This window comes from Oryctolagus cuniculus, chromosome 5 (genome assembly GCF_051225735.1).
Source record: "Oryctolagus cuniculus isolate XC-2025 breed Fujian yellow rabbit chromosome 5, ASM5122573v1, whole genome shotgun sequence".
In the NCBI taxonomy this organism is placed as follows: domain Eukaryota; kingdom Metazoa; phylum Chordata; class Mammalia; order Lagomorpha; family Leporidae; genus Oryctolagus; species Oryctolagus cuniculus.
The window spans coordinates 152,543,184-152,555,923 of NC_142871.1; the positions used below are offsets into that span (position 1 = coordinate 152,543,184).

The 12,740-nt window shown below is 44.7% G+C and overlaps 1 protein-coding gene across 7 annotated transcripts in view; it reads right to left on the reverse strand.

The window, feature by feature from the left end:
* Positions 1 to 4,984: 4,984 nt before the first annotated feature.
* LOC100350827 (cytidine monophosphate-N-acetylneuraminic acid hydroxylase) overlaps positions 4,985 to 12,740 on the reverse strand; it is a 180,213-nt gene continuing 172,457 nt past the window's right edge. For all 7 annotated transcript variants that reach the window (XR_016234261.1, XM_089333357.1, XM_089333356.1 and 4 more), the window contains 3 exons: positions 12,003 to 12,118; positions 8,842 to 8,937; positions 4,985 to 6,407 (listed from right to left, as the gene is read on the reverse strand). Coding sequence is in view for 6 of the 7 variants with exons in the window: in XM_089333357.1 (XP_089189483.1) it covers positions 8,862 to 8,937; positions 12,003 to 12,118 (192 nt within the window). In the remaining variant the exon portion in view is untranslated. The remainder of the gene's footprint in view (positions 6,408 to 8,841; positions 8,938 to 12,002; positions 12,119 to 12,740) is intronic.

Consider the following 12,740-nt stretch of genomic DNA (forward strand, 5'->3'; position numbering starts at 1 on the left):
ATGTATAGTCTGCAGAATTAACCTCATGGATCTACAGGCAAACTCAACACATGAGGAGAACAGGAAAGACGGTCCCTGTGTTGTGGGGACCTGGGCACTGCGGAGAGACCCAAAAGATGCACCCCAAAGCCACAACTGTTCTTGTCCTTCGATTCAGTAACCTAGCTTCAAGACTTGTCTTGCTTGGGCAGCAGTTCTGGCTAAGCGGCTTAAGTCCCAGTCTATGTCATGCGCATCCCATTGCCAAGCACTGGTTGGAGTCCTGGCTGCTCCACTTCCCATCCAGCCCCCTGCTAATGAGCCTGGGGAAGCAGCGGGAGTTGGCCCGAGTGCTTGGTTCCCTGCCAGCTGCGTGGGGGGACCCAGGAGCTGTGGGCTCCTGGCACCAGCCTGGTTCTGCCCTGGTTGTGGCCATTTGGGGAGTGAGCCAGCAGATGGCAGATTCTCTCTCTTCTCCCTCTGTCACTTGGCCTTCCAAATAAGTCTTTTAAAAAAATAATTGTATTGCAAGGATACAAAAATTAGAACAATGGATGGTATTCTTGGTAGATTTTTTTACTCTTCAACAGGAGTGGAAATATGACTCATTCAGAACATGGAGTATAATGAAGGCATAAAGCTGTTTTAATATGTTGTGATAAGAAAAACACAATGCCAAAGATGAAATGCATAAACAGATAAAAATAATACTAAAGACAGCTGGAAATGAATACTAAAAATATTATGATGAGAGTGGTAGAGTCCGTTTACAAAGTTTTATATGCTAATAATTTTTTCCCTGACTATACATGAATGCAGGAATATACTCTTGCTGTATACATTTAAATCCCACAGAAGTATACAAAGTAAGTAGTGGAGGTCCCTTTACCTTCCTGCCCCCAGCCAGTAGATCGGTGTGAGCGCAAGTTCTTTCCTGCAGTTACACACACATTCTGTGTAGTGCCTTTTTTATTTATTTATTTATTTGACGAGTTATAGACAGAGACAAAGGTCTTCTTTCCGTTGGTTCACCCCCCAAATGGCCACCACAGCTGGCACTGTGCCGATCTGAAGCCAGGAGCCATGAGCTTCCTCCCAGTCTCCCATGCGGGTGCAGGGCCCAAGCACTTGGGCCATCCTCCACTGTCCTCCCAGGCCACAGCAGAGAGCTGGACTGGAAGAGGAGCAACTGGGACTAGAACCGGCGCCCATATGAGATACCAGCGCCACAGGCGGAGGATCAATCAAGTGAGCCATGGTGCCGGCCCCTGTGTAGTGCTACTTTAACATAAGTGGTATTTCTTGCAACTTGATTCTTTTTAAAAATGTATTATGCATTTTTCTAGATCAATATAGTGCCACATCAATATTTTTGACCACTATATATAGAAAAGTGCGATCTAATGTTTCCCAGTTCTCATACATTTTTCTTCTAAGCTTTAAAATGATAAATGATCTTGCAAATGACCCTGTTGTACAGTTAGTTATCTTGGCACAACATTAATTTAAGCTTTTCATTTATTCATTGGTCACTTATAGTTCCTTACAGATGTCCTATTTGTCTTTTCCTAATTTTCCTATTTCAATATTTATTTTTATACTTAAAGGAGCACTTTCTATTTTTACTGAGATTTCACTGGATTTAGAGACTGGTACACCCTACAATATTTTCACCCAGAACATCTGCTTCCTCTTTTAATCTGCTCGTCTTTTCCCTTGGCCAAATTTTGCTCTATTCTTTGTATCTTATTGATGCACTTCTTGCTATAATTTATATAAGGATGACATTTCCAATAGCTACTTACATCACTAGATAAATTATCAACAGGGGCCGGACACTGTGGCACAGTGGGTTAAAGTCCCAGCGTGCAGCACTGGCATCCCATATAGGAGCTGGTTCAAGTCCTGCCTGCTCCACTTTCAATCCAGCTCCCCACTGGTGTGCCCAGGAAGGCTCCCCTGCCCCACGTGGGAGACCCAGAAGCAGTTCCTGGCTCCTGGCTTTGAACAGCTCAGCTCCAGCTGTTGTGGCCATTTGGGGAGTGAACCAGTAGATGGAAGACCTCTCTGTCTCTCCCTGTCTTTCAAATAAATCTTTAAAAATTTCAACTGAAGTAATTACCAGCTACAGTTGAAATCATGCTAGTTTTTTTGGTGTAGGATTAGCAAGTATTTATTGTATGAATGGAAAATCAATCATGCTAGTTTCTTAAAGCTATAATAAGCTGTCAAACAATAACTCAGATGAGTAACTATTAGCCTGTTGATTTGCTTGTATATAGGGGAATCATTGGATTGGTTTAATTTCTTCTAACATGCCAAAAACCAGGATTTAAATGAGGAAACATAGAAGAATCACATTTTGGGAAAAATAAACTGTTTCCTCTCCCCTGGGCAACTGTTGACACTCTGGTGGTAAGCAGAGGCCAGATCAGGATGTTTCATGCAAATATCCTTGGGCAGCTGCTTCCACAAGCCTTGGCCATCGCACTGTGAAGTCTTCACACAGGCCTGTGGGCGCCTTCCTCCAGCACCTGCATTTCCACTTTCCTCATGGAAATCTCTCGGATCCTTAACCTCGGCTGATCTGGGCATACAATAGCTACTACGATTTATTTCCTGGTATGGTTTAAAAAATAAAAATATGAAAACTTTTTTTTTTTGACAGGCAGAGTGGACAGTGAGAGAGAGGGACAGAGAGAAAGGTCTTCCTTTGCTGTTGGTTCACCCTCCAATGGCCACCTTGGCCAGCGCACCGCACTGATCCGATGGCAGGAGCCAGGGACTTCTCCTGGTCTCCCATGGGGTGCAGGGCCCAAGGACTTGGGCCATCCTCCACTGCACTCTCTGGCCACAGCAGAGAGCTGGCCTGGAAGAGGGGCAACCGGGACAGAATCCAGCACCCCGACCAGGACTAGAACCGGGTGTGCCGGCGCCGCAAGGTGGAGGATTAGCCTAGTGAACCGCAGCGCCGGCGAAAACTCAATCTTACCCTTCCAGAGGTGAGATCTACAAGAACAGCCTGGAAAATGTGGATGAAGGAGAGCCTGCTTTATTTATTTATTTTTAGTGAATAAATTTTGAATAGGTATTTTTAAACTTATAGTAAAATTCACCCTTTTTGGTGTACAGTGCTGAGCTTTGTCAAATGCACATTTGTGTCACCTCTACCACAATCAAGATACAAAATCGTATACAACCACCTCCAAAACTTCACTCACATTGCCCCCTGGTGGTTGACCTATGACCCTCTCATCCCTGACCCTGTGGTACTCACTGTTGTTTTCCATCTCGGTAGGTTTTTCTTTTTGGGTCTGGCTTCTTCCTCCTAGGGTAGTGTGAGATTTGTTGATGTTATTTGCATCAACAGTTAGTTGCTTAGTATTAACGAGTAGCGTTCTCTTACGTGGATGTACTCTAGCTTGCTCACCCAGGTGCCAATTAAAGGACATGAGGATTGCTTCCTGTTTATGGCCAATGTTGAATAAAGCCACTGAAAACATTCTCGTTCAGACTTTTATATGAACATCAATTTTTATTTCTGTTGGGGAAGTCGTGAAGAGTGGGATTGTTGGGTCATGAAGAGAGTATTTTTTTGTGTATGTTAAATCATCCTTGCCTTTCTGAGACGAATCTCCTTAGATTATGAATATCATGTTTTTGATGCGATGGTTTTGGTTTTTTAGTGTTTTTAAGATGTTTGTTTTCACCTACTTGAAAGGCAGAGCAACAGAGGCAGAGACAACTTCCATCTACTGGTTCACTCCCCAAATGCCTGCAACAGCCAAGCCAAAGCCAGGAACCCAGGACTCAGTTTGTGTCTCTCACATGGGTGGTGGGGATACAAGTACTTGAGTCATTGCCTGCTGTCTGTCAGGATTCACATTAGCAGGTAGCTGGAATAGGAAGAGGACCCTGCTGATGAGATCTCTCAAATAGGACACACACACACACAAAAAAAAAACCACTAAGAGTAAAAAGGGAAAATCAGTATATAATTTGAAAGTGAGAGACACAGTTCTCCCACTCCCTGGTTCATTCCTCAAATGCCTGTAACAGCTGGGGCTGAGCTAGGCTGAAGTCAGGAGCCTGGAACTCTATCTAGGTTTCCCACGTGGGTGGCAGGGAACCAGCTATGTGAGCCATCACCAGCTGCCTTCCAGACCATGCATTGGCAGGAAGCTAGAATCATGGAGCAGAGTGAGAACTCAAACCCTGGCACTCCAATGTGGAATGTGGGCATCCTAAGTGGTATCTTAGCCACCAGACCAAATGCCTACCCCTATTATCTTGTTATATTTACAATCTTTGAAACATACATTCTTCAAGTCTATGTCAGTTAGCAATTTCTTCTCAACTCCAAATTGACTAATCGATGTCTATTATGCAAAAATATATACTTCTGCTTTGCCAGCTGGAACAAAGTCCATCTATTAACATAGAGGGTGCTGGAGGGGCTCTAGTTCCATCCTCTTGCCATGCCACCAAAGCACGTGGTTCCTCCACAGTTGGGCTCCTGCAGGGGCAGATGAGCAGCAATGCCCAACAGTTAGCAGGCTCCCTGGCACCCACCAGGGAGATGCCACACCAGGATCGCACAGCCTGTAAGTCCCGTCCCAGAGAGTGGCTCTCCCAGCATCCCCCTGAGAAGTTTTGAGGACTTTAGCTTCTTGGCCTTTTCTGAAACTGACAGGTGCCTACGGAGGAAAATCAGTCCAAATGCCAAGGTTACCTTTGGGTTTCCTTCCTCTTTTGATCTTGGTAGCAGCAGAAGTGGTAGAAAATGGTGAGACCTGGGTATACTGTGAAGGTTGAAGGTGACAGGATTTTACTGATGGGAATGTGGGAGCAAGACATAAAGGGTGATATGAAGGGGTCATGTTAAGCAGAAGCGAGGCATCGGTGCATTGTAGGTCCTGCTGACATCAAGGATTGTTGGATATTGGGAGGAGTGAACCAGAAATATGGCATGAGAACATAGCAGACTTGGTGGTGAGAAAACAAATTCCTACTTTAAAATATTCTTTTATTTGCATATCAAATGCATTTCAACATATATTAATATTTATCACATTTATTTTCAGAGGTAATTGAATAATTTACTATGTAGTACAGATCACAAAATATAATTTCTGAATTCCAAGCTTTCTTGTAATGTTGTGTGAAGTGCACCAGAATTAAACATTACTGGTCTTAATCGGAAGTCAATCAGAATCTTTGTTACCAATGATTCCAGAGATTTAAGGAGATCAACTCCATCACCAGGTTACTGTACCTATAGAATTAAAGAGGTAGTATATATGATTCAGAAAATAGGTTCTGATGTTGAAATCAGCGGTATCTGTGTGTGTGTTGGAGACAACATGGAAAAAAGAAACCTAGATAACAATTATGTTTTCTTAGGAGTAAACAATCCCATGAATATCATTTAAACAATCCCATGAGTATCATTAAAAATTGCTTTTTCAATCTGAAATAAGGTTTTTAAATGTTCAGAAAAGGAGCTAATTTTTCTCAAGCACAGATCTTATTATTGATTTATCTACAGATTTTGGAAAGTTTTTGTTCATAAAACTCATGTTATTAGTGTTGACATATTTCATTGATCAAAGCACTACTTACTTGAAAGAACTGATAAAGTATATGAAGTGACAGATTTTGAAACCCAGTCAAAACCACCCAGTCCCTGTGGAATGGGAGCATTCGGGGCAGCCTCTCTAGCCTCGTGCTGGGAAATGTACAATTTCAACCAAGTGTTTTGAAAAATTGAAAACTACTCACAGACTTTTCTCATCAACTACTCTTTATCTTTCTGGTACCTATTTGGGGGCAGTCAACCCATTAAGGAAGGGGATGTGGATATCTGTTTTTCCATTTTTTTTTTCAATTCCATTTTAGTGTTTTCTCTTTCCTGTTTTCACATGGTCCCTCATGGATATATGCCAGGTCTTCAGAAGTTTATGGAAAATACTTTTTATGAAAAAAGCTATGCTTTTCTATTTTTTTTACATCAACATGAACTTATCCTTTAATTCCATTTTCCATAAACTCTTTGAAGCACCCTCCTTATGTCTCTTCTTTCCTTCCTTTTCCTTTAAACCCAGTGTCTGCTCCCTTTCCCCTTCCTGTCTTCTCACTGTGGGCTCAGAAGGGTTCCCTCCCCCAGTGTTTCACTTCACTCCTCTTATACTGTGATTCCAACGGCAATGTGTTGCTGTTGGGCTCATTCCTTCTTTTTACAAGGACTGTGGGTAGGATAAGTACAACGGTTTTGAATGTGCCTATGTAGTGATCCACAAATGTAAGATTCATGAATACTTCACAAATGTAACATGTAGTTATTCATTGCATAGTCCCTGTGTCATCCATGTCTTCAGTTCAAGTTGGAACATCAATAAACTCTTGAGTTCTTCATGTGGCTTGGCATCCTGTGATTAAAAGATATTACAAATCAACAACAGTGTAAACCTTGGCTTAATACTTTTGCATTTTTCTACTGCCTTGGGGCAAATTTTTATTCTTACTCTCTAGTTCAAGCTATCTAGTCGTTGATGCTTTAAGGTAAGTGAGACTCTAATGCTGGAATCTGACTTTGCTCCCAGCTTCTTATGGATTCCCCGTGACTGTGGGTCACGCTTTGCCTGCTCATTTCGTAAGGTTCGTGGGGTTAACATCTGTGCAAGTCCCTCTTCCCACCATGCTTCACACCCATAATAGACCCGTGAGCTGTGTATTCACTCCACAGATGAAAACCTGGGCTACAAGGAGGTCTAGTTAAGTCACCCACGGTCCTATGGCAGGGAATAGCCAGAAGTTTAACTCCCATTCCCAGTCAGCAGTGGTAAGCACCATGCTTTAGCATCTTCCTGGATAAGCCAACTTCCAAATGCACACACTGACTTAGTGACCTCGCACTACCCTCATCTTGGCTCCACTTCACTCACTCACTCACTCACACAGAAGCACCTCTGTTTCGCCGATCTTCTTTCAGAACTGCTCCCAGAGCTTGAACTTGGCCGTCTCCTGCCTCCTCCACTTCCACGACTGTGGAACTTGCCCAGGGCGTGCATGGATCCCTCCTGGGCTCTCCCAGTTCTGACCCCTGCCCCTCTCCTGCCTAAACGTACTTCTCTGCTATGTCAAGAACACTTGGCATTGCTCAAGGTCACCCTGCAATTTTCCACCTTCTTACTGGACCTCTACTTTCTATCGGGAATATCCTCCCAACTGTCCCTCCCCTCTTTTTCAGATTAGTGAAACCTTCCTTTTGTCTTTAAGCCACTCCACAGTTTGCCACCTTCAGCCCCCTGAATTACTGCCTGTCTGCGATGCTCTTCCTGGATGTCCTGAGTCCTCAGAGTTAATCTCATCATCCCCACACTTACCTGATACAACAAATACTCTGCTTCCTAGAGTCTGCTTTGAAATATAGTTGGCTGCGACTTCCCTTAGCCTGCCCTCTGGCCTATAACCATATTTAGGAAGAATACAAAAGATATTCTAATCTGACCCTAATGTTACTGGGTAAAGACAATGAAGCCATTTTTAAAAGACAAGTCATGGCCACAGGGAGAGACAGAAATTCATTGCTTCCTTCTTTCCTTCCTCGAATGCAGATTAAAAATAAAATCACATGTCAACCAGGCATTAGGTCAAAGTTCTACTTTTCTTAAACATTAATTTCTATTTTTTAAAATTTTATTAAATATTTAATTTTTTCTAATTTACTAATTTCCAATTTTTCAGGCCCTCTGTAAGTCTCTATTTTTCTTAAACATTAATTTTTTAATTAGCATATAATAACTGTAATGTGTTAGGGGGCACAGAGTGCTGTTTTTAGACCTGCATAGACTGTGCCCTGATTACATCAGGGTAATTCACAGTCCCCTCTCCTCATTAGTTTATATGTGAAGACTCTGAGCTCTTCTGTCTGGCCATTCATGAAGCACATGCATAGTAATTACCGTCCTCTATAGCACCCCCCACCCCCGTGTGCCGTGGAACACTATTACTGCTTTTCAGATGCCCTTCACCTACTGGCAGAGAGAGCTACTCACTGTAACATGATATGATAGGTGTTTGTGGAGTGAATAAATGAATGTATAAATAAACGGCACACGTCAGGGAATGTACTGTTTTTGTAGCTACATTATATGGTCCTTTAGATCACAAACACACAGAACACAGGCTCTGTAATTCAGCTAATAAAACTGCATCTCAAGCCCTTGAAAGCAACATGAAATTGATATGTGACAGACACACTGATCTCCATCCATCCAACCACCCATCCATCCAACCATCCATCCATCCAACCATCCATCCATCCAACCATCCATCCATCCATCCAACCATCCATCCAACCATCCATCCACCCATCCATCCAACCATCCATCCAACCATCCATCCATCCAACCATCCATCCATCCAACCATCCATCCATCCATCCAACCATCCATCCAACCATCCATCCATCCATCCATCCAACCATAAATCCAGAGAGAGACTTACTGGAAATGGGGGGGGGGGGAGGGCGTCTCCCACATCACTGTCTAGTTTTTCTCTTTCCATTTTATCAGAATTTTCCTCCTGCACACCGATACCCTCAAATAGTTTCTCTTTCATTGTTAATTGGGTAGACGTTCACCTCAACCAGACCAAAGGCTCTCTACAGACTTTCCACTGAATGCAGTATTTGCTTCATTTACTTATTTTTTTTACATTTGAACGTTCTTGTACCATCAGCCCTTCCCAGTCATCAACAAGTCAGGATTTCTGACGGGCTTGGTGCCGGCTTCATCAGGGTGCAGAGACAGTGTCTCGGGCACACGGCAGTGCGTCCCCACCACACACGGGACAGCTTACCTGGAAAATCCCAGTCCGCTCTAACTAAAGTGCATCAGGAATGAGCTCCAGTTGGGTGGTGTGAGGGGCAGTTTTATTTGAAAATGATTCCAGAACCTGTGGAAGAGATAAGAGCAGGGAGGATGTTTTGGAAACTCCCAGGTGTGTGCTACGCTGGCATCTTTTCAGTCCTATGCCCTCGCTCCCCTGTCTTGCCTCAGCTGGTCACAAAGCTTAGGGTGCTCAAAAGGTCAGGACATGGACCACCCCTTAATCATGATGCTGTCTTGTTCTTCTTGTACTATCATGTGCCTGGCTTTAAGGAATACACATACATGAAAATCTGCATTGATATGCACTACACAAAGGCATTAGGGGAGCTGGCGCTGTGGCATAGTGGGTAAAGCAGCCACCTGCAGTGCCGGCTTCCCAAATGGGCACCAGTTCAAGTCCCAGCTGCTCCACTTCCGATCCAGCTCTCTGCTATGACCTGGGAAAGCAGTGGTGGATGGCCCAAGTCCTTGGGCCCCTGCACCCATGTGGGAGACCTTGAAGAAGCTCCTGAATCCTGGCTTCAGATCAGCACAGCTCTGGCCATTGTGGCTATCTGGGGAGTGAACCAGCAGATGGAAGACTCTCTCTCTCTCTCTTTCTCTCTCTCTCTTTCCCTCTCATCTCTCTGTGTAACTCTGCCTTTCAAATAAATAAATAAATTTTGTTAAAAAAAGAGTCATTATGGGACCTTCTTATACTAAGACCATTGCTATCAAAACACAGCTTAACAAGATGGTCGTGAGCACCCACAGCCAGCAGTTACCAAGATGAGACTAGTTTCTGAAGAAACCTCCAGAATCTCCCCTCAAAGCAGCCACATTCTGTCTCTGCCAGAACAAAACAGCAGGTGTCTGCTCTGTTGAATGCAATGGAACTTGGTATGTTTTACAGCTGTTAAAGAGATGTGATGTTGACTGGTGCATTGCAATAGGGAGGATCCTGAAGATGCGCTGATGAGTAAAAATGCAAGTTACGGAGCGCAAGGAGTGGGACTGCGTTCAAAAGCAATCCAACACCTCCACTCCCTCCCCACCCACCACGTGGGACAATATATTGAGAGAAATGTTGACAGGTCCAGAAATGAGCCTGGGAGGACTCACACTGAGCCTCCAGCGGGAGCTCCTGGGAGGTGCCAGGTGGCATTACCCCTTATTTTACATACTTCCACATTCTTTAACATTTTTGTGTAAAGACTTGGAATGGTTTATTGCAAGGTTACTACCAATACCTTGCAGAGCACAATCTGCCACGTTTCCATGTGTTTAAAATAATGGATGTAAAAATGGTATATAATTGTCTAAATTGAAGTAACTCTTGGTATAGAGGAAAATGCAACTTACAGAAGAGTATAGGAGCATCACAGCACTTCACATCTGGAGTAAGTCCTAGAGAGCTAGTGTCAACTTTCTATTTATTAATCTGACAAACCAGGCACCATGATGCAAAATGACTCACACGAGGTCCTGCAGCTCATTGACGGGAGACTCCAAACCAGATTGCCTGACTCACAGCCCTTTGCTGCTTGCGACTATCCTGCTAAAACAACCTCAAATGAGCCCAGACTCCCTGGATTTTCTTCCCTATGGGCAACTTGTGTTGTCAAGAGCAGGTATGGACTTTCAATCATGAGTTGTCTTCCTCGCACTTCATCACCCATGCAACTTTGGGACACCTTGGTTAATCTGAGCCTCACGTTCCTCATGGTGTAACTATTGAAACACTATCAACACTGAAGTATTGTGGAGACTAAAGTTTGGAAATAACTTATGAAGAGCTTGACATACACAAGGTTGAGCTATGCAATCTTCCAATCGCTCCATACTTTCCTACCCAGAACGGAACACAATCAACCTCTCCCTTTCTTAAGGACACTCATAAGGTGACTTCCTCGCACTGCCATCACCTTGGCAGGATGCTCCGTGCCAGAAGATCGAGGGTCCCTGCCCCCGGACACCACTGTGGTCACAAGCGGAACGCGCATGGGAGTGGTCTATGGTCAGTGCAGTGAGCCCCAGGTCCAGCAAGAAAGTGACCTGTTATCAGCTCGTGTGCTAGGATCTCCAAGAAGAAACGTTACACCTGTGAAAGGTTGACTTTCCTGCAAAAGCTCCTCCCCAGGCTAACTGGCTGGAATCAGTGAGATCCAAGATGGCCGCAAGCAGATCTCAGCCTCATTCTAATCTTATTTACATGCTACAAGTCCCTCCCACTGGCACCATAACAACCAGCAGACGAGACCATAGAAGGACAAAAAGAAGGCTGCCTCTTCCCGCTGGAAAAGCCACCGGCACCCCTTCCACCTCCTAGCACATTTCTCTCCCTCACTCCTGTTGCCCCCTGTCTGTGACTCCTGAACCCACAGCAGGCTGAGAGGTTTACATGTGAGCTAGGTCGCTGCTTCTCCACCCTGTGGCTGCTAAGTAAACCTTGTGCTGTTGTGCTTAAGAAATAAAAAAAACTTTTAATATAATTTTAAAGTGCCCAAAGGAAGAGCAGTTAAAAAAAAAAAGAAATTTTAATAAACACTTGGGTTTGGAACCTCAGTGTATAATTAGACAGTGGGTTTTACTTATGCATTTTAAATATTTCTGCATTTTTTTCAGAGGTTCGGTGGCAATGGTAAGACAGACTCTTTTCTCCCTGGGCGATTATTTTAAATAAATTATAAAAATAGCCCCTCTTGAGATTTCAACTCAAAGATTCCACACATGTTGCTAAGTACTTACCCCGCTCTGGAGCGTGGGGAGGCAGAGACTCTGGGGGCCCCTTCCATCAACCGCCCACCCACCAACTCCACGCCTGCGGTTGGGCAGAGGTGAAACGTGACGGGGCAGTCAGCATGATTCAGTGGCCACGTCCTGGCTCCCCAGACAGCCCCTGTCCGTGTATGGCAAACAGCTTTTCTTTCCTTCAACGCTTTTCCCTTTCTTAAACCAAACCAGTTTCCAGAGGGGTCACCCAGAGGAGTGAATGATTCTTGTCAATGTGTGATGCTTCCCTCACCAGCTCTAAGACCAGCTGACAAAAGCATGCAGCTCCAGCGAGGGATCTGTGTGCATCTGTCAGGTTTGAGGGGTGCAGGCGGTCCCCTGAGAGGGCCCTCGGGTGGCAGTTGCTTTCAGACTCACAGGTGATGGTAAATGTCGGGGTCCCGCTGGAGCCGGGTTTGGAAGCCTATGTACAAGTCATCCCAGAGCAGCCCGTTCTTCACCACGTGTCTGATGACGTCAACACGGCTGCGAATCTGAAACAGACACAGGGTGTGCTTGCAGGGACGCTGTGCGCAGCACCAAGAAGCAAGATCTCTCCTCCCTGGGGGAAGCAGCTGCCCGCTGGCAGGCGTGAGGCAAGTCTGGGACCCAAGTCTCCCGGAGCAGGCATCACAGGCCGAGCAAAGCAGAAAGCTCAGGAGGCAGAGGAGGAAGGTCCAGAGCCCAAGGACGCAGCCAAGATGAGACCACAGGTTCAAATCCAGGCTCTGGCTGAGTGATCTTGATTCTAGGTCTTATTTCCCTCATCTATAAAATGAAGATGACAAAGGAGCTATGCCCATTGAGTTGTTTGTGAGGATGAAATGAATTGATGTGTACAGATGCTTAAAACAAGGCCAGGTGCACAGTAAGCATTCAATAAATGGTTGCCTCCAATATCAGTCCAAAAAGCAGAGTTTGGCATCCACCTGAGCACCATGGGGCAGAGAAGAGCCAGGTCACTGTAACCTGTGGGTCCAGCCCGCCCAGAGCAGGACTGCCCTCCTTCGCAGGTGCCCTCAATCGCCTGTTCACAAAAGTCTTAACTTTTTTTTTTTTTTTTGATAGGCAGAGTGACAGTGAGAGAGAGAGAGACAGAGAGAAAGAGAAAGGTCT